Below are 24,370 nucleotides of genomic sequence, written 5' to 3'. Positions count from 1 at the left end.
GAGCCTTCACAAACTAGGGTCTGCTATTAGAATAGCAATTCACCTGGTTTCTTGTTTGTGTGTTTTTTTTTAATGTTTATTTTGAGAAACAGAGGGGGTGGGGTGAGGGAGGGGCAGAGAGAATCCCAAACAGGCTCCTTGCTGTCAGCCCAGAGCCTGAGCCCGACGCGGGGCTTGAACTCACAAACTGTGACGTGGATGGCCTAAGCTGAAATCAAGAGTTGGACGCTTAACTGACTGAGCCCCGCAGGAGCCCCTGAAATGTAATTTGACTTCTAGAACCTCAGCTTGCTTGCAGTTCACACTGAGAATTGGTTTATCTGCAGACTGGAAGGCACCCGCCTAGCTGCGTGCAGTGCTGGGCAGACGGCACTTCTGAGCCTGGCCTGGTGACCCCTCAGGGCCCGGGGGCATTTGGCCACACCCGTGGGTCCCTCATGAGAGGAGAGGAGCTCCACGTAGGGGCTGGCAGGGCTTGGTGTGTGCCCGGAGGACAGCACTGCCTGGCCGGAGAGCCACCTGACGGTGTCCCAGGAGGGGGGGGGGGGCACAGTCCGCAGCAGGTCAAGGACAGTGCGCACAGAACGGACTCCCAGGGCCCTGCCTGTCGCCGCACGGATCCCACCACACCCTCCGCTCCAATGTGCCCCTGGAATAGGGAGTGCGCACACGTCACTCAATCCCCAGTCCCCCAGCTGCGATGCCACGTGATGCTCGGGGCTTCTAGGTGCTGCCGCGCAGCTGGAGACGTGACCCGTGACCTTAAGAGGTGCCGTGAACACGGCTCTCCAGGGCCTGCCCTTGTCCTCCCTGCTGGGGCCAGCCTGCCATCCAGGCCGCCCCAAACCCCGGGGCCGCTCCTGTCCCCGGCCCCGGTGAGTGGCACCCAGCCGGTGTGCAGGGAGGACCCGCTGTCCACACCCCGGGCAGCACCGGCCAGGCTCCTGGGCTACTTCCCCAGCTCGGGAGGCCTTGCTGAGAGCCACCCACAGCGGGGCTTCCTTTCCCCGGTCTCCGTTCTCGGGTGGCCTGTGCCCGGGCAGCCTCCCAGCTTGTCTGCGCCGGGGTTTATGTGGGTCGTGCCTCCATCCTGCAGGTGAACTCGGGTGGTCCAGCTTCCGTGGGAAGAGGATGGCAGCACTGCCCCCCCAAGTGTGAGCTGTCCCCCAGAGGGGCACACGGCCTCCAGAGGGGGACACCCACACAGAGCAAGGCTGCCAGGAGTCACAGCTACGGGGAGCGGTGGGGGGGGGGGGGTTGCTGGGTCCAGCGACAGGTGTGGGCGACCCTGTGGACCCAGCCGCGCCAGAGCCGGGCCCTCGGCATCGAGAGCTGGGAGCGGGCACCGGGGTCATGTGCTCCTGGGAGAGGCAGTGAGTCACCCATACCTTTCCCCTTTTGCAGAGGCAGCTGATTAGCACATTCCAGGGCCTGGGTTTGCTGGGACGCTGTGGGGCGGAGTCCAAAACCTGGCAGGGCCGGTGGATTAGCAGGCAACTTGGCAGGCGCAGGGTGGTCAGTTAAGGCTTAGCAGCCCGGGCGTCCCCACCTCCCTCTCTTCCCCCCCCCCCGCCCCCCTCTTCTCTCTCCAGGTGGCAGGAAGTTACTGCCGGAGGAATTCACCAGAGGCGCCACCCCCGTCCCCAGGCCCAGAGGCTGCCAGCAGCGACAGGGGCAGGCGGGCCCTGAGCCAGTCCCCCGTGGGCTCTCGGGCTCCTGCTTCCTGCTGGGCACAAAAGCATCATAGTCGCGCCCCTCGGATTTTTCAGAGTGGGCTTTTTGCACTGAACGTTTTAGCTTGCTTGTTTCTGTAGGAGGCAGAGACCCACCGTCTTACAAATGGGATCGCGGGCTCCCACGGGCCTCAGGAACAAAGCCACACGAATTCAGGTTCGGTTCGGATGTAGTTCCACAAACGTTAGGGTTTGCCAGCCAACATTCTCAGGTGAGACGCTCACAGTTGGCTTCTTTTTAAACATTTTTTTTTTAATGTTTATTTATATTTGATAGCGAGAGAGTGTGAGCAGGGGAGGGGCAGAGAGAGAGAGAGGGAGACACAGAATCCAAAGCAGGCTCCAGGCTCTGAGCTGTCAGCACACAGCCAGACGTGGGGCTCGAACCCATGAACCACAAGATCATCACCTAAGCCAAAGTCTGATGCTTAACTGACTGAGCCACCCAGGCGCCCCCACAGATGGCTTCTGACAAAAGGTTTCCAAAGTGAGATGCTTCAGGCCAGGCCCATGGTCTAGAGGACAGTTTCCAGGCCCAGGTTACAATTAACAGCACATTAAATACCTTTCAGGGGGTCTGTTGTGACTGCGGGCGGGGGGAGGGGGGATCTTTCGGCACCAGTCCCTTCTCTGACCCAAGTTGAAACCCAAAAGCCTGGGGTGCCCGGTTAAGCGTCCAACTTCAGCTCAGGTCACGATCTCACGGTTTCTGAGTTCGAATTCCACATCAGGCTCTTTGCTGACAGCTCGGAGCCTGGAGCCTGTTTCCGATTCTGTGTCTCCCTCTCTCTCTGCCCTCCCCCTGCTCACACACTTTCTCTATGTCTCTCTCAAAAATAAGTAAACATTAAAAAAAAAAGAAAGAAAAAAACCCCAAAGCCAACCCCCCCCCCCCCCCCGCCCCCAAGCTCTCAGCTCACCTCAGTAGGATGGGCTTGCCGACAGGCTTGCGCTGGTCTGTGTCTAGCCCGAGGCCTGGCCACTCGGGAAGGGCCCTGGGTGGCATCTTCATCCAGGGTTCTTTCATTTGATCCCCTGAGCAGGGAGGGCAGACAGAACTTTCCACAACACCAGAATAGGCAATCTTCACATCAAAGGAAAGTGCTTTCTCCTGTAAACACGCCAGAAAAAAAGTACACTGACTCCTCCCAAGTGACCAAGAGTTAAGATCACCCAGCATCATCCTCTGAGTCCTGAAGTGCAGGAACCCCAGGCACCAGCCCTGCACTGGGACCCCTGCGAGGCCCCGCCTAGGAGGAGGGTGCCCTGGGGACCAGGCCCGGCCAGCAGGTGGGGGCTCCGAAACCAGCCAAGAAAACCTCGTCAGGGCGGGGAGTCTGTCTTAGGCGGTGCCCCACTTCTCCACAGCATTTGGCCCCAAGGCTTTGCACCTAGAGAGTGTTAAATACATTTGTTGATTTGGTTTTGCTGGATCCAGACCAGCCTGGTGATGCAAGGCCGCTGGTGACCAGGCGGCCGGCCCCACCCCAAGAAGAGTGCCAGTCGATCTCGGTTCTGTCCTTATTCAGGACTCCAGGGACCCCCCCCCCTCCCCGGGGGCTTCTCGCCAATGTCATGGCTTGAACTGCATCTCTCCAATACTCCCATGTTGAAGCGCTAACCCTCAGGACCTCAGAATGTGATGGGTTGTCACAGACGTGATCAGTCAAGATGAGGTCACACTAGAGCAGGGTGGTCCCTAATCCAATGATAGGTGTCCTTATAAAAAGGGGAAATTTGAGGGGCGTCTGGGTGGCTCAGTCGGTTAAGCGTCCGACTTTGGCTCAGGCCAGGTCATGATCTCACGGTTTGTGGGTTCGAGCCCCGCGTCGGGCTCTGTGCTGACAGCTCAGAGCCTGGAGCCTGTTTTGGATTCTGGGTCTCCCTCTCTCTCTGACCCTCCCCTGCTCACGCTGTCTCTGTCTCAAAAAAATAAACAATTTTTTTTAAAAGGGGAAATTTGGACACAGACACACACAGGGACAAGGCCATGTGAACACGAAGGCAGAGACGGGCTGACGTGTCTACAAGCCAGAGAACAGACGGACACCAGCGGCCAGGAGGTGGGCCCGGTTCTCCCTCAGGGCAGAACCAATCCTGCGGACGCCTGCAGCTTGGACTTCAGGCCTCTAAAGTCGTGAGGAAATAAAGTTTTGTTTGTTTTTTCAATGTTTATTTATTTTCGAGAGACAGAGCAGAGCAAGAGACGGAGACACAGAATCCGCAGCAGGCTCTGGGCTCTGAGCTGTCACAGCACAGAGCCGGATGTGGGGCTCGAACTCACCGTGTCCATGAGATCACGACCTGAGCCAAAGTCAAACAGTTAACAGGCTGAGCCACACAGGTGCCCCGGAAATAAAGCCTGTTTAAGCCCCTAGTCTGGTACTTTGTCACAGCAGCCCAAACACACCAGCCAGCCAACAGCACGTGCCACGGGCGCTGCCCCCGCCGACCCCTCAAGCATGCTCCTGGCCCTGCTCCGCTCCTGCGGAGCTCCGGGCAGGCTCATTTCCACGGGCTCTTCTCCCCACCGCAGTCTAGGCCACCTCTGGACATTGGCTGGTGCGGTGAAGACGGCTGGCGCTGGCCCAGCCTGCCAGGCGTCTTCGATGCATCTTCCCCCGGGGTTAGGCTCTTACGGGGAAGCTTGGGCCAGGCAGAGTGCGTACGTCCCCGGGCTGTGATGGCCTTTCCATGAGGAGCAGACTGAGTGCTCCCTCAAGTGTGAGCATGTGTGTCCTTGGCTGTTAGTACCAGGGGCACTGGGGGTGGGGGACATGGGGCTAGAGGGAAATAAGGGCGTATCGGGGAGGGCCAGCTGACGGGCAGAGTGGGAGGGGCCGGTGCAAGCAGGGGCATCTGGGAAGTTTCACAGGCGGAGGGCAGGGTGGTGCAGGCCCAGCTGGGAGGTGAAGAGTGGCTGGGAGGGAGATGGGTAGGGCTGGACCCGCGCAGGCGCGGTCGGGACCCTGTGCTTCCTCTGATGTGGGCAGCCCCCTGGCTTTCCAGGAGGTGGAGGTCACCGCCCCCACCAGACCTCGTGCCCTTTTCCCTGAGTTCCCAGGACTGTGGTAGACGCCTGGGCCCTCTCCATGACCTTGGCACCCGCTTGCCTTCCTTACGGGTCCTGTCCTTCTAGTACCTTCTCTTGCCCTCTGTAAGGCACCTTCTAGACCCAGCTGTGGGGCAGACAGCAGTGGCCAGGAAGGATCTGACCCCTTTGGCCGGGGCACAGCGACAGGTGGGCTGAAAGATGAGCCACTAAACATGATCCTGTGCGCAGGACAGAGCTGCTCTGTTTCAGCCCCTCCCGGTGTGAGCATGACTGCGCAGCTTTATATAGCACTGCGGGCCCTATATAAGAGGGGCACAGCCTCATCGCAGGGCAGCACAGGCGCGGCAGTGGCGTGGGAAGAACCTGTATGCGTTGTCTGATCCGGGCCGGACACGTCCCTCCCTCGAGCAGTAGGGTCCCCGCAAGGTGGACCCGCCACAGCCCCCGGGATGCCCAGCAGGACCAGCCGCTACGCCAGATACAGCCCGCGGCGCCGGCGCCGGCGGATGCTGGCCGATCGCAGCGTGCGCTTCCCTAACGACGTCCTGTTCTTAGACCACATCCGCCAGGGTGACCTGGAGCAGGTGGGGCGCTTCATCCGGGCGCGGAAAGTCACCCTGGACACCATCCACCCCTCAGGTGAGTGCCTGTGGGGCCAGCCGAGGGTCTGTGGGGTGTTGGGGGAAGGCCTCAGCCTTGACCCCTCCTGCCCTGCTCTGCCCAGGCCTGGCGGCCCTGCACGAAGCGGTGCTCTCTGGAAACCTGGAGTGCGTGAAGCTGCTGGTCAAGTACGGAGCTGACATTCACCAGCGAGACGAGACTGGGTGGACGCCCCTGCACATCGCCTGCAGCGACGGGTACCCGGACATAGCCAGGTGAGCGGGCCGGGCCAGGGCCTTCATCCCAACTGCTCTGGCCTCAGGCGGCCTCCAGGATACGGTTCCCTGGAAAGGTGGCCCTGGTAGTAAAGCCAAGAGCCCTAAGAGTGTCTAGAATCTCCTCCCTGCCCTGTGGCCTTCCCTAGAGCAAACTGGAAAAGTCAGCCACTGCCTCTGGAGAGTAAAGTTTCCTCCTCTTCACACTTCCTGGAAACACTTTTTATTTATTTATTTTTTATTTATTTATTTATTTTTTTAATGTTTTATTTATTTCTAGGAGAGAGAGAGAGAGACAGCGTGAGCAGGGGAGGGTCAGAGAGAGAGGGAGACACAGACTGAAACAGGCTCCAGGCTCTGAGCTGGCAGTCAGCACAGAGCCCGACGCGGGGCCCGAACCCACGAACCGCGAGATCATGACCCAAGTGAAAGTCGGACGCTTAACCGACTAAGCCACCCAGGCGCCCCTGGAAACACTTTTTAAAAAGATGCACCCCAGGACTCCAGCCTGCTGCCCGGGGGGCTGGGGTGAGCATCCTGCAGGCCGCCTCCCCACCCACCACAGTCTTTGCACCCCAGGTACCTCATCTCCCTGGGGGCGGACAGAGACGCGGCCAACGACGATGGAGACCTGCCCTCCGACCTCATCGACCCAGACTTCAAGGACCTGGTAGAGCTCTTCCGGGGGACGCGGGTGGACTGAGCCCAGCCCTGCCCTGCCAGGGCTCTGGCCCTCCGGGGAGCAGTTGGGTGCCCACCTCCCCCAAGTACTAGGACTTGCCCCACCGTAGGGCCGCCAGCTGGCCAGGACCCCGTACCTGGGCACAACCCCCACCCCCACACTTCTGGCCTGGCTTTTTCTCCAGGTGAATTTTTTATTGTGACACTTTTTACTTTTTCAATAAATGTCATTCCCCAGCCCCTGGTGGTAGCCTGATTCCTGGGCACGGGGCCGTCCCAGTTCTCCCGCTTCCGGTGGTCAGCGGGCCCTGCCATCCCAGTGCCAGGCTTACAGGTGCAGCAGGCGGCGCCAGGGCAGAGAGCCAGTCTCGGGGCTCCCGGGTCTCAGGTCTCCGACCCGCCGTCCCCACCCCTCAGCTCCGCCCCCCTCGGCTCCGCAGCGCCCACTCCCGCCGCTCCCCCTGTACCCTCCCGACCCCGGACCCGCAGAGCCCGGCGACCCGGCACCGCAGTCCCGGGTCTCTGGCCCCGCCCCCAGAAGCCCCGCCCCCAGAAGCCCCGCCCCGCAGCCCCGGGCGCGCGCGCCGGTCACATGCCCTTCGCGCTCCGCCCCCCGGCCTGCGCCTGCGCGCGCGGCGGTGGCGTCACTTCCGGCCGGGCCCCAGCTGGCGGCGGCGGCGGTGGCCGAGCGGGCGAGGTGAGGCGGGGGCGGGGGCGGAGGCGGGGCGGGGCGGGCGCGGCCGGGACCCGCCCTGGCTCGGCGGCTGGCGAGAGGAGGGCCCGGGCGGGGTCGCGGAGGGCCGGGACCGGGCGCCCCGCTCCGTCCGCCGCGCCCGAGTCCCTGGGCCTGTTGGGGGGTGCGCATCCCGCCGCGGGCGGTGCGGTGAGGAGGGGGCGTGGGGACGTGGCGGGGCCGGTCGGCACCTGTCCCGGGACGCGGCGCCTGGATCCCCCCGGGGGAGATGGGCTCGGAAGGGGCGGCGAGGGGCCCGCCCTTTCCATCCTCTGAAGCCGCCGCCGCCGCCCAGGTTGACAGACGTCCTGCCTTCCCCCTTTTCCGAAGGGAGCATTCCTGAGGGCGCTCTTGGCTCTGGGAACGCAGCTGGCCAGGCCCCCCGCGGTTTTCCCTGCTTCCCGTTATCCAGCCCTTCCCACAGCCCCGGCCTCCGCGGGCCGGGCGGTGCAGCGCCCGCTGCGGGGTGGGAACCGGGGAAGGTGGGCCTGCGCCCGCCCCGCCCTCAGGCAGCGGCCTGGGCTGCAGGGCCTGGCTCCGCCGTAGGGGGATCCCAGCGTCGGTGGTGGACCGAGGGCTGGATGGGGTGGAAGTCGTGTGTAGGTCGTATTCCTAATTTCGAAAGCAACCCGGGCTGTCACAAACATCAGGTGACACGGAGGTGCAAAAGTTGTGTCCTCCGCCCAGCCCCCGGGGAGACTTCCAAGAAAAGGCCACCTGGTAGCTGAGTCCCAGGGATGAGGAGGACCGTGTTGGGCAGAGGGGACACCTTGGGCAGAGGCCCTCGGGTGGCGGTGGCGAGCAGTGAGGGAGTCCTGGGTAGAGAGCTCTAAGAGAGGAGTGGGAGTGGGGAGGAGAGGAAGCCGGGCTTGGGCTTGATTTGGGGTGAGCTGAGGTTTCCGGGTGACGTGGTAGGGGGGACACACGCTCAGGCCTGTTGCTTGGGGTGGGGCCTGCTGCCCTCAGCCAGGAAAGAAGGGGTGGGGGTGGTGCAGTGCTTCGGGCCTTTGCCTGAGGGGTCTTCAAAGGAAGGCCCCTGTTGGGCATGGAGTACAGCGGTATTCAGGCCCCTGCTGGGGTAACATAATTTTCGAGAAGTCTTAGTGGCTGAAACGGTTGAGGACCCCAGAGACACAGGATATGATGGGAAACTGGGATCTAAGAACCATTTAATGTCAGAAATTCTAAAGGAATGACCACTATTTGCATCACGGATTCTGATTCCGGAATGCTCATGGCCACTTTTCTAGACGCCAGAGTAGCATCTTCCTTCCTGTCCTAAAGCGTATGGCTGTGGGGGGGGGAGGATTTGAGACTGGGTGGCCAGAGGCTGGGCTTCGGGTCTCGCCCTGTGCCCTGCCTTCCCCCAGGAGGTCTCTGATGTCCTTGGTCCCCATGGAAGAGCAAGGTACAGAACCGCTCCGGCCGCGAAGACCTCCTCCTTGTCTCTGAGGGAGGGGTTGTCATCGGGGGTGTCCCGGGAACCTGGTGGGGGCGCAGGCAAGGGCAGTGGTGGGCTCTGGGGTGCTCGGGTCGGTTGAGCTGTCTGGGCCTGGGCCTGTCTGCTGCGCTGGAGGCTCCGAGGCTGGGGGCTCCTTGGGGTTCAGACCCTGTGTTGCCGGCTGCCGGGCTGCTGTACCCGTGTGGCCGGCAGTTCCGCGGCCTTGCCCTCGTCCCGGACTTTCCTGGGCCTCTGCCTTCCTCTGAATGGGTGGCTCTGCGTTTGGGGCGTCCAGCACTGTCCAGAGTCGTGCTCCGTGGTCGGCGGTGGCCCTTCCACCCCCGGAGTGCCCGGTTAGCACGTTCTTCCTAGGACAGTCCCGTCTGCGGTCCTGTTGGACAAAGAGGCACAGAGGTCTCGTTTGGGGTGGTGGCTCCGCATGATTGTGCTGGGGTCGCCGTCAAGCAGAAGGACCTAGCGAGCCATCTCGGGGGCTGCTTCGGCTGAGATGAGTTCTCTGAGGTCCAGAGAGGGAAGGGGTTTCCCCGGAGGCAGCAGAGCGGGGCTGGGTGAGCACCAGCTACGGAACGGCTCTGGACCCTGCCGCGTGCCCAGCACGCAGCCCCTGGGGGCCGTGGGCTAGACAGCCTTGGACAGGAGTCAAGGCGCACAAAGGGGGGATTAGCACATGGTTCTCTGCGGTGACGGCGCTGGCTGTGTGGGGGGTGGGCTGGAGCCCAGCAGTCAGTGACACCTGAAGAAATAGACTGGGGCCAGACTGAGGGCTTCGTGGCTTTAGAAGGCCCAGGTCATGCAGGGAGGGGAGTTAGGACAAGGGAGGGGAGAGTGGTACAGGGGGCTGTCCCGTGAGGGGCGTGGTAGTTGGGGGAGGGGGGAGGTGATGAGGGTGCCTGAGTGGCAGGTCCCTTTCCCTTCGGTCTCCAGGAAAGCCGCAGGAGAGGCCTCCCACTGCCCCCCGAGTTTTGCCTGATGGCACGGCCCAGGTGGGGATGGGGCCAAGTACAAGATCTTGGTCAGAGGCTCTGGGAAGGATGTCCCTGGGCTCACTGATGGGGGGGGGACTGTCATCGTGTCATTAGATCTGAGACACTAGTGACTGAGCTGCCCCTTATATCTCACTTACCAAGACCAGAGGACACTGGCAGACATCAGCGTGCCAGCCATTAAAATGGGCCATTAAAATGTGAAAAGGGATCTTGGAATTGATGGAATGCAGTATATATGACGAGACTTTGAGGTCCAGAGCTGGGGAGATAATCGTGCCCCGTGGTCCTTGTGAGCAGACGGGGAAAGCACGTGAGGGGAGAGAAGGAGGTGGTTGGGAAGTGGTGAAGGCCGAGGGCTCTGTGACTAGGGTGCGTGACCTGCCCTCTCGCGGGGCCGCTGCCTCTGCCCCTCCCCTGAGCACCAGGTCTCCGTCCCGCCAGACTTGAGGCTCCATGGTCCTCCATGGCTTGACCTGTCTTGTAGGTGTCCGTGGCACTTCCCCAGGCCTGTGGCACCATCCTCAGGGCTCTGGGCACCTGGCCCCTCCACGCCTGCCCCTTTGGTGGCCCTGCTCAGCACTTTCCCCTGGCGGTAAACACACTCAGGTTTCCGTCTGCTTCGTTGGACATGCCCCGTGGTCAGCGCGGCTTCGTGGCCAGTCCTCATGGGCAGGCAGCCGTGGCCGACTGCCCCCTTCCTCCCTTTGCTCCGCTGAGACCATTCCTGCTGAGGTCGGTGGAGATTTTGTCATGCTGGCCCAGTGGTCACTTCGGTCCGGGTCGTACTCGCCTCCAGCCGGCCCTTTACAAGTCCCCCCGCTGTCCCTTTCTCCCGTCTGAGCCTCTGTGGCCGGGCTCCCAGCAGGCCCGGGTCCCCAGGCGCGTCCTCAGCCCTTCCGGAAGGGTCAGCGACTTGTGCTCGTCCTCGGGGCCCCCAGCGGCCCGCTCTTGCTGTGTCCGCTCTTGCGCTCCCGCCTGTGTCCTGTCGAGTGGCAGGAACGTGCCGGACACACAGCACCTTGTGCGGTGGCGGCCCTAGGGTTGCTGCTGTGCGCCTCCAGTGGCCGCGTGGCCCTCGCCTCAGGGACGTAGTGGGTTTAGATGGCTCTCAGGGTGTCCATTCTCACGGGTTCTTTTAATGGAAACTTTCTTTGGGGTCAGGAGTGGAGGCCCGGTCACCGGAGGAGGCGATGAGGGCGAGTGAGTGGCAGGTCGCTGTCCCGTCTCCAGGTCTCTGTCCGGGAGAGGCCTCCCCGTGCCCCCGGGTCTTGCCGGGTGGCAGGGTCTAGGTGGGGATGGGGCCAGGGCAGGGTCTTGGTGGTGACGGCCCAGGGCCCGAAGCTGAGCTCTGGAGGGGGTGGGAGGATCCACAGGTTTCGGGGAAGAAAGGTTGGTAGGACCTGGGCTGTGGCAGTCAGCCCGGTGGGGTGTGACTTTCTGCTGCAAAGGGAGGCAGAAGGCGGCTCCTTTAAGTGTCATTTTAGACTTGTTCTTCAGGTCCCCAGGGGGTGGGAGCCTGCTGAATGTCTGAGCAGTCCTGTCTGTCCGGGTAACAGAAACCCGCTCAGCTGAAGCAGGAAGTCCTCACAGGCGGGATGCATGGGCCTGGGACACGGACCTGATGCGACCCATCCTGCTCCTGTGTTGGTCAGGAAGCCGGGCGGGCAGTGGGGCTGCGTCCCCGGTGTCGGGACCGAGCGCTTTGTGGGTCTAGACCTCGGGTCTCAGGCACAGCAGGCCGGCTACTGCGGGGCCGGCCCAGGTTAGGCCTTAGGTCCGTAGATACAGGGGGGCAGGTGAGGCGGCCAGAGAACCCCATTAGGGCACGTGCGAGCAGGCAGCGCTACCAGAGCCGGGCGGGGGGCGAGCGCCTGAGTTAGCCTGGGAGGGTGAATAGGGGGCCCTGAAAGACTAAGTGGCGCCCAGAGGCCGCAGCCAGAGGAGGCTGGGAAGGCGGTGCCCTGGGTAGTGGCCTTCGGGGCCGGTCCTCCTGCCCCCTGCATCTTGTGGCGGGGCCGGAGCTTCCCCGCCGGGTCCCACTGCTGACAGCGCCTGGGGTTGAGTGTCCCGGGGCGCCCTTAGGCCAGAGAGGCCTCCCGCGCTGCTCTGGTGTTCGGGGGGCTGACAGCCGGGAGCGGGGACCAGGGCAGTGAGACCCCTGAGTCCAAGAAGGAAAGAAGTCACCTGGTGAGGGGGGCACAGGGCTCCATGGGCCCTCCAGGAAGCGGGTTCCGTGCTGTTTTGTCATTCTTGCCTGGGTGTCTGGGCTTGTGTTTGCCTGTGTGGGTGTGTAAGTGCCTCAACATTTGCGAGACGGCTGAGTGAACCGGAGAGCAGGCCCCCGCAGCGTCCCACCCATCCACCCCTCTGGGAGGGTCCGCAGCCGTGCTGGGGCTCCAGGCCCGGGGGCTCTTGTGTTCAAGGCCCCCTCCGTCTGCCCCCGGCCCCTGGGGTCATCCTGTGCCGAGGCCAGGCCTGGCGCCGGCCCGTGTGGGCAGTAGGCAGCATCCCGGCCTGCGCTGTGCCGTCGGCCGGAGCGGAGGCCTGTCCAGCAGGCTGGTTTGAGAGTGAGCCCCCAAATAGCCCCCACTCAGGGCTATAAAATCAGCCGAGAGAGAGGCTGTGACCAGGCGGCACCCCGGGGTCTCAGTCCCCGGTTCTGGCCCAGCTGCTGCTTCCAGGCTCACGCCTTTCCTTGGGCCCCCTTCCCTGTGGGGTTCCGTGTGCAGGGCCCCGGTTCGCTTGTGCCCTGGCCTCTGGGACCAGGAAGCTGGGCATGTTCCCTGCGTCCACTGGGCCTCCGGCTCCACCGGGCTCCTCACTGTGAGGAAGCACGTCCCTGCACAGATGGGAACCGGGCTCCGTGGAAACCGCACCCGGGCCCTGCAGGCGGTGAGGGTGGAGTCAGGGTGCGCCAGGGCGGTGGCAGCCCTTTCCCGCAGGCGCACGCTTCCCTGAGAGGTGTCCCGGGACCCTGGGCTCTCCTGCCGGTGCCGTCCCCGGCTGCCTGAGTGGGGGGTCGGGAGGACTCCCGGGGAGCGGTGGTCCGGGTGCCGGGGTCTGCCCAGAACCCAGGCTGCTCTGAGCACACGTGCACCTGCTGGCCCTCAGCCTCCACGTGCTTGACTCTGCCCACATCGGGGCTGCGCCCCAGCCGTGAGGCGCCCCCATGGCGTGAGCCCATGGCGATTTGTCGGCAGCTTGAGGGAGGAGGTGCGCCTGTCCCACACCCCTCCCCACTCTGGAGCGCCCGTGGAGAGGGTGACTGTCCCTCCTCTGGGGTCTGGGCTTCTCTTTTAGAGGCCGAGGGGACCCGGCAGCGGAGTGTGAGGACCAGACACCCCCGCGATGACCAGGTGGGTCTTGGCAGTGGAGCGGCCTCACCTGGGGTGGGGTGGGGTGGGGGCGGGGGACGGGCCCTACTCTGCCCCCAGCCCTTCCTCACATGCTGGGCCCCCCCAGTTCCCCTGTCTCCAGAGTCGTCTACAACGGCAAGAGGAACAGTAGCCCCCGCTCGCCCCCCAGCAGCAGTGAGATCTTTACCCCAGCCCATGAGGAGAATGTGCGCTTCATTTACGAAGGTACGTGGGACACCCCCAGCCAGGAGCTCTCTGGAGCCCCCCTCCTGCCATCCCGGGGTGCGGGCTCTCCCGCGGCCTTCAGGGGCCCAGCAGCTGGGGTGACTGGGGGCTTGGCTGGTGAGGAGACCCGGGCCTCGACATGGAGGCGGGCAGCTCTGGGAAAAGGCCGCGTTGGGAGCCGGTCAGGTTTCCTCGAGGACAGGGGACCGTTGAGGAAGACGGGCAGACGGCGCGCCCCCCAGTTCCAGGAGCGTCAGTGAGTGTGGCTGGGGTGTCTGAGCACGTGTGCACCCACGTGCCCGTGACGAGTGTGCCAGGAGGTGGGAGAGGTGGGGAGCCTGGTGGAGGACGGAGGGCTGGCAGGTCAGGTGTGTCCCTGTGACTGCGGCCCTGGTCACCAGGCGGACGAGGGGGTGGCCTGCCGGAGGGGCCGGTCCGGGAGGCGGCGGCAGGGTGGGGGTGCTCTGAGGGCAGCCTCGGGTCAGGGGCGGGTTGGGGGCCGCCAGCTGTGAAACGGCGGCGGGGGTGGAGCTCCGAGGGCTGGGAGGGGTGAGGGCACCGAGCAGGGGCCTGCACGCTGACGCCGCCCCTGCCCTTTGCAGCCTGGCAGGGGGTGGAGCGAGACCTGCGGAGCCAGATGTCCGGCAGCGAGCGGGGCCTGGTGGAGGAATACGTGGAGAAGGTCCCTAACCCCAGTCTGAAGAGTGAGTGGGGAGCTGCCTCGGGAGGGAGGGGCCGTGCCAGGGCGCAGGGGTGGGGCGGGGGGGCAAGGAGGCTACCTACTTGCAACACAGTTTGGCAGAGCGCACCCGGTCCCAGGGCTTCCAGAAGCAGGCGCGGGACAGGGGCCCGGTCTCCCGTGCCACCACCGACCACTCTGTCCCCTGACAGCCTTCAAGCCCATCGACCTGAGTGACCTGAAGCGCCGGAACACGCCTGACGCCAAGAAGTCCTGAAGCGTGCCGGTGTCCCCCCCCCCCCCTCGCCTCTGGGAGACCCGGGTGCTGCCCCGTGTTGGTCTCCCGGGAAGGGGAGGGGCCGTGCGCCCAGGGGGCCGTCAACCCCAGCACCAGGACGGGCGTGATTGGTGGCCAAGGCCTGCCCTTCCTCCCTGAGCCCCCTCCTTTCCTCTCAGGGGCTCGCAAGCTGCCCCTGTCCCCGGGGGGGGCTCTGGGCCCTGCCAGCCCCTGCTCTCCCCGTAGTGGTCTCTTCAGAGCTGCCTGGCTCTGCCCGCCCCCACCCCACCCCGGGGCCTTGACTCTGACTCCCCTCCACTTCCCATCACCTCCCATGGCCCCCCACCCCCCACCCCCGTGGCCACTTCCAAGGCCACGAGGGAGACCAAGGGGGCGTCTGCTGTCTCCCAGGCTGGTGGTCCTGGGCTGGGCTTATCCCAGAGGTGGCCCGGAGGCAGGACGTGGGTGGCCCTGCCATACCTGCTGTGTATTCCCTACCAAGTCCTGCTGCTTCTCTGGCCTGGACGTGGCGGGGAGCGTCTAAGTCTCCACCCCGCTCTCCAGTCCGGCCCTTTCCTTCCCTGCATCAGCTTCGGGATGGCACCAGCTGTGTGGGCCTGGGGTGTTGCCGGGCACCCGCTCAAAAGGGGTCCTGGGCAACCAGGCCTAGTCCCTTGTTGTCTGCGGCCCTGTGGCCACAGCAGCCGCCTCGGGCAGGGCCATGAGGCTGACCCTGGCCCTGTGCTGTGCGCTGGGATGGCCACCAGGGCCCCCCTTTCCTCCTGTGCTCTCCAAAAGCCAAGTGTCTGTGACTGAAGCCCAAGGGCCAGTGAATAAAGGTGGGTGGCGCTGGGTCGGCCCCTTGGTCTGTCAGGCCCCTGCCCCAGCCGTCCACACAGGGCTGGAGATCCAAGGTCATGGTCCAGGCGCCCGAATCCAGAAATTCCATCTGCTCCCTGGGTTCTTGTGGGGGGTTCAGGTCTCACGGGGGCCAGTGGGAGGTGGGCGTGGGGAGTTGTGGGGGAGAGAGGCTGCGGTGGCTCTCCTACATTCTTCAGGGGACCATTCTCTTACGGGTGGGGGCGCCGCAGGCCCTCTGCAGCCCTGAGCCCACCTGCTGGACCCTGGAGGGGAGTGGCTTCGCTGCCCTTCAGATGAAGAGATGGCCATTGAGCCCTGAGAGAGACCCAAGCGCACTTGACCTTCAAACCTGGAAAGCCCTGGCAGGCCAGGCCCAGATACGCCAAACCGGAATTTATTTTGGGAACACTGTTTCCTGGAAGAGTATTCTGGGGCCCCACAGGTGGCTCCAGGAGGCATCTTCCCCGGCGGAGGAGGGAGGGCTCCCCAGGGAAGGGGCACAGGAAGGACAGGTCATGCAATAAACAGCCGCCTTGGCTCGCTGCCAGTGGGCGCTGGCTAGTGCCGGGCCCTGAGCCAAGTCTCTAACCACGTGGCCTTGTTTGCTCCCTGGGGACCTGTGGGGTGTTTTGCTGAGGGCTTGAATGCCCACAGCTACCTTCCCCGGCTTCTTGCACTAGTGGTGATATCCGCGGACCTGTACACCCCACCACTGCGTGTGGGGGACCGGTACACCCCACCACAGGACACCCCTCAGAGCCTTTTTACTCTCCATGTCCCTGCCCACTTAGGTTTTCTGTGAAATGGAGGCCCTCAGCCTGCGGTCTCTGCCAAGAACACCTGGAAGGGGGGAATGTGCTAGGAGGGTGGGTGGGGTTCCGACGGCGACACTGGAGGTGGAGGCTCTGGGGGCAGGGGATGGGTGGGGGTCGGAGGAGGCATACTGGTCAGGTGTGGAGCCGCCCTTTCCCTAACTTGAGGTCCAGATACCCCATTTGGAGATTATGACTCATGGGTGAGGACTCTGTGATCATAAAGGGGGTCTTGGGGACCAGGGGGAAGGGGCAGACATGGGGTGGAGGGGTGCTAGCTCGTGGGAGGTGGTGGTTGGGCGGAAGTCCTCCCTGTTGGCCTGGCCCAGCTCCCTGATGGGCATGGGTCCTATGGTCTGAGCCCAGCCCCAGCTGTGCTGCCACCTCCCCGTCCAAGCACTGGGGGTCTTCAGCGGCGCTGTGTGGCTGCCTGCCAGTGGCTGGGGACGCCTCACCTCTCAACAGCGAGGCAGCGGGCAGCGTGGTGGGCGAGGGCTGCATCCGTTTCTCCACGTTCTATGCTGCACATGTGCACAGCGCCGTCTCATTCTATCTTGACAACTCTGTGGGGCAAGTTTTATTACCCTATGTTCACAAATGAAATGGTGGCCTCCTATAAGATACTGACCTTATCCACATTTTAGGCCTTTAGTTTTTGTCAAAATTTTAATTTAGTAAATACTGAGCATGTTCATGTGTATTGAGCATGAAAAAGAATTCCCAAATATTTAATACCCAGTCCACATTTCCCTTATCTAAAAACGTTTTCAGTGGGTTTTGAACTCAGGGTGGGAAGGCAAAGTGCATCAGCTGCTTCTGCGTGACACGTCCCCTGAGTCTTAGAGCTGCCCTGCCCCATTACGGTATTGAAGACCCTTGGGTGCTTCAGAGTGGAGTCTCCCACATTTTGGATTTGCCCAGTCACATCCTTCTGTTATTGGGCTCCTCTGTCCCCCGCATTTCCGTAAACTGAAGTGAGATATAAAGGCCTGATGGGATTCATAGGAAGAGACCTTGGATGTAATATGATCACTCTGGCTGCTAATGTTGAGACCGGGTTGTAGGCAGATTCAGGGTAGAAGTAGACCCATTAGGGCTACCTCAGTGAACTCGAGAAAGAGGAAGCTGGGGGTGGGGGTGAGCCGGTGAGGAGCTCTAGGTGGATTGTGGGATTTGAGGTGTTAAGTAGGAAGATGGGTCCAAAGTGTGGATATGGGAGAGCCACAGGGGCTGGAGATAAAATTGGGAACCATCTAGAAAGATAAGTTTTCACAGATTGAAGAAGGGAGGATGGTGGCCTGATCCTTGGGTGGCGCTGTCAGGCAGGGGAGGAGGAAGCAGGAAAAGGGACTGAGCGGTGGAAAATGAGGTCAGAGAAAGAGCAAGCACGGGGAGGACCTGGGGCTGAGGGTGGCCAAGACATCCAGGAAGAGATGAAGGCAGCTCAGAGTGGGCCAGCAGCCCTGTCTTCTCCCCACTCTCCCCCCACCCACAAGCAACCTTTTTCAGATCTTCAGCTGATTCTTTGATTTGTATTTCTATTTCTAAATAGCATATATACGCTGTTCCTTCTTGATTTTCCGATCTCATTCTCCTCTTCCCCACGCTACTGCTACATACATATGCTCTTCCCGTCCACCATTCTTCCTAGACGGTTTTTTTTCTCCCCTAACTTTGGTTACATCAGTGTTGATTATATTATGGTGACTATATTTGTATTCGGAGCTGAACCATGTGGTAAGTTGTGAAAGTTTTTCTGTTCTGCCCAACTTTTTGTTTTCCTTGAAGTTATTAATTGCCTTCCTTTTTCATTTGCCTAATTTTCTATGTACTAACACTAGTTAAGTCCTGAACTCTCCACCATGTCATCCAAATTTCCCCTCGGTTTGTTTAGTTACTTTGGTCCTCTTGAGGGTGTCTCTCCTGGAGCTTTCTGCCCTGCTTGAAGCCCCCTGCCTCTAGTGATGCATTCAGCCTGCTAGACAGCTGCCATTCTGGGGAATGACCCCTCAACTCTCTTAGGTTTGATCCCTGTTTATTGTAGTCCAGGTTTTCCTCTTTCTGGTTCTTCACACTCATTTTAGTAGCATGTATGTACACACATATGCATGTGCACACATGCAAGACAGTACCCATGTATTCTCTGGGGGGAAAGGCCTGAGGTGAAGGACTGTAGTAGAGGTGAGGAAGGCAGAGGGCCTGGAGTGTTCATTCTCCTGGGCAGAGAGATGTGGGGTTGCTGGGCTATGAGAAAGCGGGTTTCTCAAACCACCCCCCTCCTCCCTACTTGCACAGCTGCCTGGTCAGAGCCAGTGTTTATTGGCTGGGCAAGTCCAGCCCCTGCCAGACCTCTGCCTCCACCCTCGGCTCTACCGGTCTGCTCCAGTTCCCTTGGGGACAGGGACAAGGGTGAAGGAGGATAAGGGCAGAGGGAGTCAGGATGGGGGGGGCTGTCAGGGGCCACTAGGTGAGTGGCATACTCCCCAAGGCAGTCACCACCCCTGAGCTCAGCTGGCGTGAAGGAGAACTTAGGCTGTCCTTGTGCCCACACAGGCTTCCAGGCATCCAGGGCTGGCTGGTAGGGGTGGCCTGTGGGCAGGGGCTTGGGAGGTTCTGGCACAAGAGGTAGCCTGAAGCCTCTACGTCAAGGCCCTCAGTCTTCCAGCTGCATGACTGGCACTGCCCACCAGTCCTATAGAGGTACAGTCTGCTCTGCAGACTCCCGTCAATCGCAGTGACGCTGGCGACCCACCTCGGTCACGCAAGAGCTCAGTCTCCCCTAACTAGTCTCCAGCCCCTCCCTGGCCACCCCTCCTCACTTCACTCCCTGCCACATCCGGGCCTGCAGTGGGCGTGGGCGGCACAGGGTGAAGGCCCCCTCAGGAGGGCCCCAGTGCCTGGCGGGTGAGTAATTTTATTTACCTTTCCTGAGAGGCCTTCTGTCCTCTCATTTTCTCCAATTAGCCTGGCTCTGCCTGAGCAGCTCCAGCCCACGTGGCCTGTGGGGGCTGTGGGCACCCCACACCCCAGCGCCCAGTGGTCACCTCCCAGGTCCTTGAAGCAGGGACACCCGGCAGGCTGGTCTAGCTTGTGCTCTGTTCCTCTGGCTCCTTCCTCCTCTGACACCTCCACGCCGGTGTCACAGCACTGGCCGCGCAGGCACTTGGAGGGGTGACCACAGTCCCCACACCGGCTCCGGCCCCTGCCCCTGCCCCCGCCCCTTGCATCACGCACACTATCCCCAAGATGGCAGCCTGCACCTTAGGGCGCATCCCCAAGCAACTGGGTTCCCCGCCTAAGTGCACTGCCTGGGTCTTCCTGAGCCTCCACTCTTCCCTGGTGAACACCAGCCCTTGCTGCCCGCCAAGCAGGTGCCCACTCATCATGCCGTGGGAAGTGTCCTTGCTGCCCACGGCTGCCTGCCCTTCCACACGCTTGAGTGGTGTGGATCGGGCCTCTTTGCTAAACGAACATCTCGGGACTGCGCAGAGGTCTTGGGAAAATGGCGCCACTGCCATCACTCCTACCATTTCAATTTGGGGGGCGGGGGGGGGGCACGAGCTGTTCCTTCCCGCTTCGTCTGCTATATGGTCTGTGAATTGGTGTGGCCAGAGCCGGGACTGAGTAGAGGCCAGTAGAAGATATTCAGTCCTGGATTGTCTGCTGATGCCCCTATCGGGCCTGAGCTCAGCCCTGGCTCCAGGAAAGAACCAGAAGTATTCGCATGGGGTTCACGGAAGGAGCGTGGTGCCTGCCGACCTTCCTCAGCCATCACCTGCCCCTTCGCATCCCTCTGCTGGCAGATGTGACCATCTGGGGTTTGGGAGCCAAAACGAAGGGACCATCCACTCTGGCCCAGGGTGTGGGTGAGCCCCACCTAAACCAGCATGGGAGGGTGGCCAGACACTGCTCCAGCGGGGATGGGGAGGAGCGCTGTCAGCCACTGCTCATGCTTTGGGACCCCCCCGCCCCACGAGGGGTTCCAGCTCCAAGTTATCGGCAAAATGGGGGGCTCCCAGAGGCAGCACACCAGCTGCAGGCCCCGTCCAAGGCTGCTCCCTTCCATGGGGAGGCCCGGGGCCCGGCCCAGCCCTCTTTCAGCCCAGCTCTCCACGGGGTGCAGCCGCTGCTCAGACTCTTTATTGTTGGAGGAGACACGTCCCTAAGCACCAGGGACACCTGCAAGGCACTCACAGAGCAGCTTCCCCTCGGACCCCGCCCCCCACTCTGCAGCACAGGGCAGGCGTGTAGAAGGGAGGCCCCACTCCTCAGACCAGGACACTGGGGGGCAGGGGGGCGGTGGGGCCACTGTCTGGCTCCTGCCCCTCCGGCCTGGGTTCTGGGTTGTCCAGCAGGTGCCCTCTCTTGGCGCCCGACTCCGGTCTCCACCGGGGCCCCAGGGGCCTTTAGAAGGGGCTCTCAACTGCCCCAGGGAGGCTGCTGACCAGGCAGGTCTCTGCAGAGGGGTCCTGGCTGGCCCCGTTGCTGCCGCCTCCGCCCCTGGAGAGCAGTGGCTTCTCGCCGGGGGGGCCGCCCCCGGGCCGGGCTGAGGCCGAGGGCCCGCGCACGTGGCGCTGCGCCCGCAGCGAGTTGCCCACGTGCCAGCGGTGCCAGCGCCGCAGCAGCTCCGACTGCACCTGGGGGGGGGGTGGGCGGGGGCGGGGCAGGTTAGGCCAGTCCCACCCCCCCCAGGACCCCCAACTTCCCAGCCTTGAAGGACTGCTGGGTGCCCTGGGTGTAGAGCAAGGCAGGCTGCACCACCACGGGACCCTGGGGTCTTCCGATTCCTGGCCCCCCGCTTCACCGTGCACAGCATGAGCGCCAGGCTAAGGCTGGCCGTCTTGGGGCCAGCACTCGGCATCGTGGTGAGCGTGACCACGCAGATGGACACGAGTGCCCCACCCCCCTGCATGGGTGAGGCCAGGGCACCTATGCTCCCCTCCGACCCCAACCGCAGGCCTGGCCCCAGACCTCCCCACCTACCTCCTTGTTGAGGAAACAGTACAGAACAGCCACCAGCAAGCCCTGGAGAGAGAAGGCAGTCAGGGCCGCACCTGGGCCAGGAGGGGGCCAGGCGGCTGCAGGACAGGGCCGGCACCTGGAAAGAGCTGAGGAAGAGGTCGAAGAAGAGCTTGGCGGAGCGCAGGGTCCCCTGGGCGTGCTCGTCGGTCACGAAGGCAAACACCACTTCGTGGACCCCCAGCAAGGGGATGAGGGTCAGCGTGGACTTCGCCAGCCTGCGGAAGGGAGCCTGAGCCGCCGGCCCCAGCCCTGCCCGCGGGGGACCTGTTCCCCGCCCCCCCGCTCCCCCCTCCCCCGGTCCCTGCCGGTCTCTGGGTCTGTAAGCGCCCCGCACCCACCGGAACTTGTAGTCAGTGTAGCGCATCTGGCGGGCTCGCAGTTTGGCCACGAGGATGAGAAGGACGCGGATGAAGATGAAGAAGTTGATCTGTGTGTGGACGGCAGAGCTCAGGGCAGCCCCTGCGCCCCCACCTGGCCCTCCTGTGGCTGGGCCTGGCGCCGGTGGGTGCCCGGCCAGCGCCCCAGCTGAGGGCCAGGGCCTCCCTCCCTGTCCGCCAGGACTGCTGGCTGCCTCCTCGGGCCCCCAGGCCGGCACAGGAGAGGCCGGGCCGAGCGCGGCCAGCCTCTGCCCTCCCCGTGGCGCCTCGCGTCCTCACCAGGGTTGCCAGGAAGACAGGGAAGCGCAGGATCCACCAGAAGCCCATGTTGCCGTTGCTAGTCCAGCACCTGCAAGGCGGAGCCGGTCCGCGTCCCGCCTGCGCCTCCCCCGCCCCCGCCCGTGGGGGTCTCAGTAGTGCCTCGGGGGAGGGAGGGAGACCGTCATAGATGACCCTCACCCTTGGGCAGGCTGCTTCCCCCCAGCCCCCACCCCCGTCCCTACCCCTGCCTCGAGACCCCCCCCCAGTGCCATCCAGCCACTGCCCGCACACCCAGCCCAGCACCCTGGGGGCCAGGAGAGCCGAGCCCCCCGCCACCCCCGCACCTCTCCTCAGGCCGGCCCACACTCACTGGACGTTCTCGAACAGACACTTGACCACTGCCCAGGGGACGACGAAGAGCACGGGGGCGCCTGCGGGGAGGGGGCAGCTGTGGTCCCGCAGCCCCGGCCAGCCGGCTCCGCTCCGCCCCGCCCCAGCCCACTCACCCCAGCCGATGCCCAGGTAGAGGGCGAAGCAGCTCCTGTCCGGGAAGGCGGCGAGGCCCAGCAGGCTGTACAGGTACACGCCCTCCGCCAGCAGCCAGCAGTAGTTGGCCACGACGCCGTACTGCATGAACACCGCGGCCACCCGGCAGCCGGCCACCGCCTGGCCGCAGGGGCAGCGTGAGCGCCGGTCCCGCGGCCGCCCGCCGCCCGGGGGCTGGGAGGCCCGGAGGCCGGGGCTGGGTGCTCACCCCGTCACTCAGCCAGAGGCTCACGCTGAGGTCGTCACCGATCTTCTGGCTGTAGCGGGTCTTGAGCAGCGTGTCGATGACCAGCACGGAACTGGCCTTGAGCACGAAGGACGCGAACAGGTTCGCGTGGATGTAGTTTCGCGTGCAGTGCAGCTTCCTGCGGGGACAGTGAGTCGATGCGCACCTGCCGCCCCGCCCTGCCTCGGGGGGGGGGGGCGCGCAGGGTGGGCGGGTGTACCTGAGGCCCAGCAGGGTGGCGAGGGCCAGGAGCAGGGCCCCCAGGGAGAGAGAGTACCCGACCGTGTACATCACCTGGAAGCTGCTGTACATCTTGGCCACGTCCTTCTGCAAAGCGTGGGGGCCGGTCAGGGATGGGGTGCCACCGCGCCCCGCCCCCCGCCGCCCCTGCCGTCCCCGCGCCGCGGGCCGACCTGGACCTCAATCTCCTCGTCGTCCATCTGGCACTGAGAAGCATTTCGCCACGGCTGCCCCCGGGGCCCGCGCACCCACTGCCCGTCGGGCCCACACTTCTTGAAGACGAGGCGGTGCTGCACTGGAGGGGCAGGGGCAGGTCAGCGCCCGGCCCGGGCCCCCCAGGCCAAGCCCGCCTCCCCCCCGCGGTTACCTTTGTGGTGCCAGGGCAGGTACCAGGGGCAGGAGGTGCTGGCCGTGGTGTTGGGAGGGGTGTCTGGCCAGCAGGAGTACTTATCGAAGGTCCTATTACAGACCAGCTCTGCAAGGCAGGGCGGGGGCGGGGACTGAGTCTCAGACGCCCCCCCACCCCCACCCCCACCCCGGCTACCTCCCCGCACACACTCCCAACGCCCCCCTTGCGGTGCCTCCCTCTCTGGGGGCCGCACCGACTCTGTGGCTCGCACGCCCTCCTCTGCTCTGCCCGGCACGGGCCCTCTCCCTCCGCCGGACAGTGGCTCCCGGGCTCCGGGCAGCTCCGCCCGCCCTGATGTCTCGCTCCACGCCAAGTGACCCTCGAACTTGTGCACCCCGTGCCCGCCTGGGCCGTCTGCGCGGCGGCCCATCTGCCCCTGTGCCCGGGCCTCGCCCGCCACGCCGTCCACCCGCCGGGCCTGAGGCTCCACGGGGTAAAGACGTGAGCCCTGGGACCAGCGACGGGGGTGAGGGGCGCTGCGCAGCCCCCGGTTCTGGGCCAGCTCTTTTCCTTCCTGGTGTGTGGCCTTGGGTAAGTCGCTGACTGGCCTTTCTGAGGCTCCCCTGTAAACAGGGGGTGGGGGGACGGGACGTGGTGAGAGGCTGGGGGCTCACCGGTGGGGGGGGGCAGCAGGCTCAGGTTGTAGAGACACTGGTCGCCGTACAGCTTCCACTTCTCAAACAGGAAGTCCATCACCTGGGCGAGGGGGACCTGTGGCTGGGCAGGGGGGCGAGGGGACAGGGGACGGGCTGCGTCAGGGGGAGGCAGGCGGTGGGCGTGAGCGCGGGGAGGCTGGCGGGGCCCCTGGCGGCGCTCACCTGACAGGCCAGCAGCAGCAGCAGGAGGAGGTGGCGGCGGCGTGGTCGGGCGGGGGGCATGCCTCTGAGCGGCCGCCCCCCACATCTGGCTGGGACGACACCGCCGAGGCCAAGGGGTCCTCCTGGGCACGCACGCGCCTCCGGGGCTGTGCAGGGGCAGCGGCGGGGCCTGCGGAGGGACCCCCACCGGGTGAGGAGAGCCAGCTGGGCTCTGCCGGACCGGCAGGCTTTCCTGCTTCCCTGAAGCCGCCCCTCTGAGCCTCCGGTCCTACTGGCGAGGTGGGGGCTGGGAGGGAGAAGATGCCATAAGAAGTCGCTCTTTGCCAACGACGGGGTCGGGGTCCGGCCCTGTGCCAGGAGGCGCTGCCCCGGGTTGTGGAGGCTGTGCCGTCTCCCCCGGGTGGAGCTGGGTTTCCCACGGCTGGTGGCTCCGTCTTGCAGCTCTGACAGCCCCGGAGCCCCGCGGCCTCCCCGCCCCCCCGCCCCGTGCCGGTGGCGGCCACCATCCTGCCTGGCAGCAAAGCAGCTTGAAGCAGCGCCCCTAGCTCCCCCTCCTCCCTTCGGCTCTCGCCATCCTCCCCACCTATTCTTAGCCCCTGGGAAAGGCGGCTTGCCAGGCTGGGGCGGGGTGCCAGGGCCATCCATCACGGCGCTGGGGTTATCAAGATGGCCCCGGCCAGCTCCCGGCCTCGTCTGGGGTCCAGGGGTGCCGGGCACATGCCTAGGATGGTCCCGT

The 24,370-nt window shown here is 64.0% G+C and overlaps 3 protein-coding genes and 1 long non-coding RNA gene across 8 annotated transcripts; 2 read left to right on the top strand and 2 right to left on the bottom strand.

Moving 5' to 3' along the window:
- Positions 1-2,653: 2,653 nt before the first annotated feature.
- LOC120228276 lies at positions 2,654-6,732 on the bottom strand. Its single transcript, XR_005527448.1, has 3 exons — positions 6,677-6,732; positions 6,247-6,341; positions 2,654-2,844 (listed from the first exon to the last, which is right to left on the bottom strand). It is a non-coding gene; the product is annotated as an uncharacterized LOC120228276 (long non-coding RNA).
- Positions 5,238-6,366, top strand: PPP1R27 (protein phosphatase 1 regulatory subunit 27). Its single transcript, XM_039226571.1, has 3 exons — positions 5,238-5,427; positions 5,513-5,663; positions 6,243-6,366. Exons 1-3 carry the CDS (start codon positions 5,238-5,240, stop codon positions 6,364-6,366), a joined length of 465 nt encoding a protein of 154 aa, XP_039082502.1.
- Positions 6,733-6,979: 247 nt separating the features above from the next.
- MCRIP1 (MAPK regulated corepressor interacting protein 1) lies at positions 6,980-15,010 on the top strand. 4 transcript variants are annotated; one of them, XM_039226555.1, is made up of 5 exons: positions 6,980-7,041; positions 12,826-12,881; positions 12,988-13,106; positions 13,709-13,810; positions 13,998-15,010. In XM_039226555.1, the coding sequence occupies exons 2-5, from the start codon at positions 12,874-12,876 to the stop codon at positions 14,060-14,062; spliced, it is 294 nt and encodes a 97-aa protein (XP_039082486.1). In that variant the 5' UTR covers positions 6,980-7,041; positions 12,826-12,873; the 3' UTR covers positions 14,063-15,010. The 4 variants fall into 4 exon arrangements, with proteins under 4 accessions (XP_039082486.1, XP_039082489.1, XP_039082487.1 ...); XM_039226558.1 differs by lacking the exon at positions 6,980-7,041 and adding an exon at positions 7,112-7,201; XM_039226556.1 differs by lacking the exon at positions 6,980-7,041 and adding an exon at positions 7,121-7,227.
- Positions 15,011-19,853: 4,843 nt separating this feature from the next.
- GCGR (glucagon receptor) lies at positions 19,854-23,936 on the bottom strand. Of its 2 annotated transcripts, XM_039226216.1 has the most exons (13): positions 23,635-23,936; positions 23,431-23,533; positions 22,775-22,882; positions 22,581-22,702; positions 22,388-22,494; positions 22,150-22,306; positions 21,902-22,061; positions 21,766-21,826; positions 21,414-21,483; positions 21,096-21,184; positions 20,834-20,972; positions 20,719-20,760; positions 20,059-20,372 (listed from the first exon to the last, which is right to left on the bottom strand). In XM_039226216.1, the coding sequence occupies exons 1-13, from the start codon at positions 23,692-23,694 to the stop codon at positions 20,142-20,144; spliced, it is 1,449 nt and encodes a 482-aa protein (XP_039082147.1). In that variant the 5' UTR covers positions 23,695-23,936; the 3' UTR covers positions 20,059-20,141. The 2 variants fall into 2 exon arrangements, with proteins under 2 accessions (XP_039082146.1, XP_039082147.1); XM_039226215.1 differs by lacking the exon at positions 20,834-20,972 and having other exon boundaries at positions 19,854-20,372; positions 23,635-23,927.
- Between the last annotated feature and the right edge of the window lie 434 nt (positions 23,937-24,370).

Source organism: Hyaena hyaena, unplaced genomic scaffold (assembly GCF_003009895.1).
Source record: "Hyaena hyaena isolate Hyena2069 unplaced genomic scaffold, ASM300989v1 scaffold_21, whole genome shotgun sequence".
Classification (NCBI taxonomy): Eukaryota; Metazoa; Chordata; class Mammalia; order Carnivora; family Hyaenidae; genus Hyaena; species Hyaena hyaena.
The sequence above is the reverse complement of the archived record's forward strand: the minus strand, read 5'-3'. Positions and strand labels throughout refer to the sequence as shown.

Excerpts from the sequence above, each read along its gene's own strand:
- MCRIP1 (XM_039226555.1), top strand. Across the intron at positions 13,107-13,708 it reads TGTGCGCTTCATTTACGAAG|CCTGGCAGGGGGTGGAGCGA; the intron begins GTACGTGGGACA and ends TGCCCTTTGCAG. Across the intron at positions 13,811-13,997 it reads CCCTAACCCCAGTCTGAAGA|CCTTCAAGCCCATCGACCTG; the intron begins GTGAGTGGGGAG and ends GTCCCCTGACAG.
- PPP1R27 (XM_039226571.1), top strand. The coding sequence starts at position 5,238 with ATGCCCAGCAGGACCAGCCGCTACGCCAGATACAGCCCGCGGCGCCGG. Across the intron at positions 5,428-5,512 it reads GGACACCATCCACCCCTCAG|GCCTGGCGGCCCTGCACGAA; the intron begins GTGAGTGCCTGT and ends TGCTCTGCCCAG. Across the intron at positions 5,664-6,242 it reads GGGTACCCGGACATAGCCAG|GTACCTCATCTCCCTGGGGG; the intron begins GTGAGCGGGCCG and ends TTTGCACCCCAG.
- GCGR (XM_039226215.1), bottom strand. The coding sequence starts at position 23,694 with ATGCCCCCCGCCCGACCACGCCGCCGCCACCTCCTCCTGCTGCTGCTG. Across the intron at positions 21,484-21,765 it reads TGTCTGTTCGAGAACGTCCA|GTGCTGGACTAGCAACGGCA; the intron begins GTGAGTGTGGGC and ends TCCGCCTTGCAG. Across the intron at positions 21,185-21,413 it reads CTGTCTTCCTGGCAACCCTG|ATCAACTTCTTCATCTTCAT; the intron begins GTGAGGACGCGA and ends GTCCACACACAG.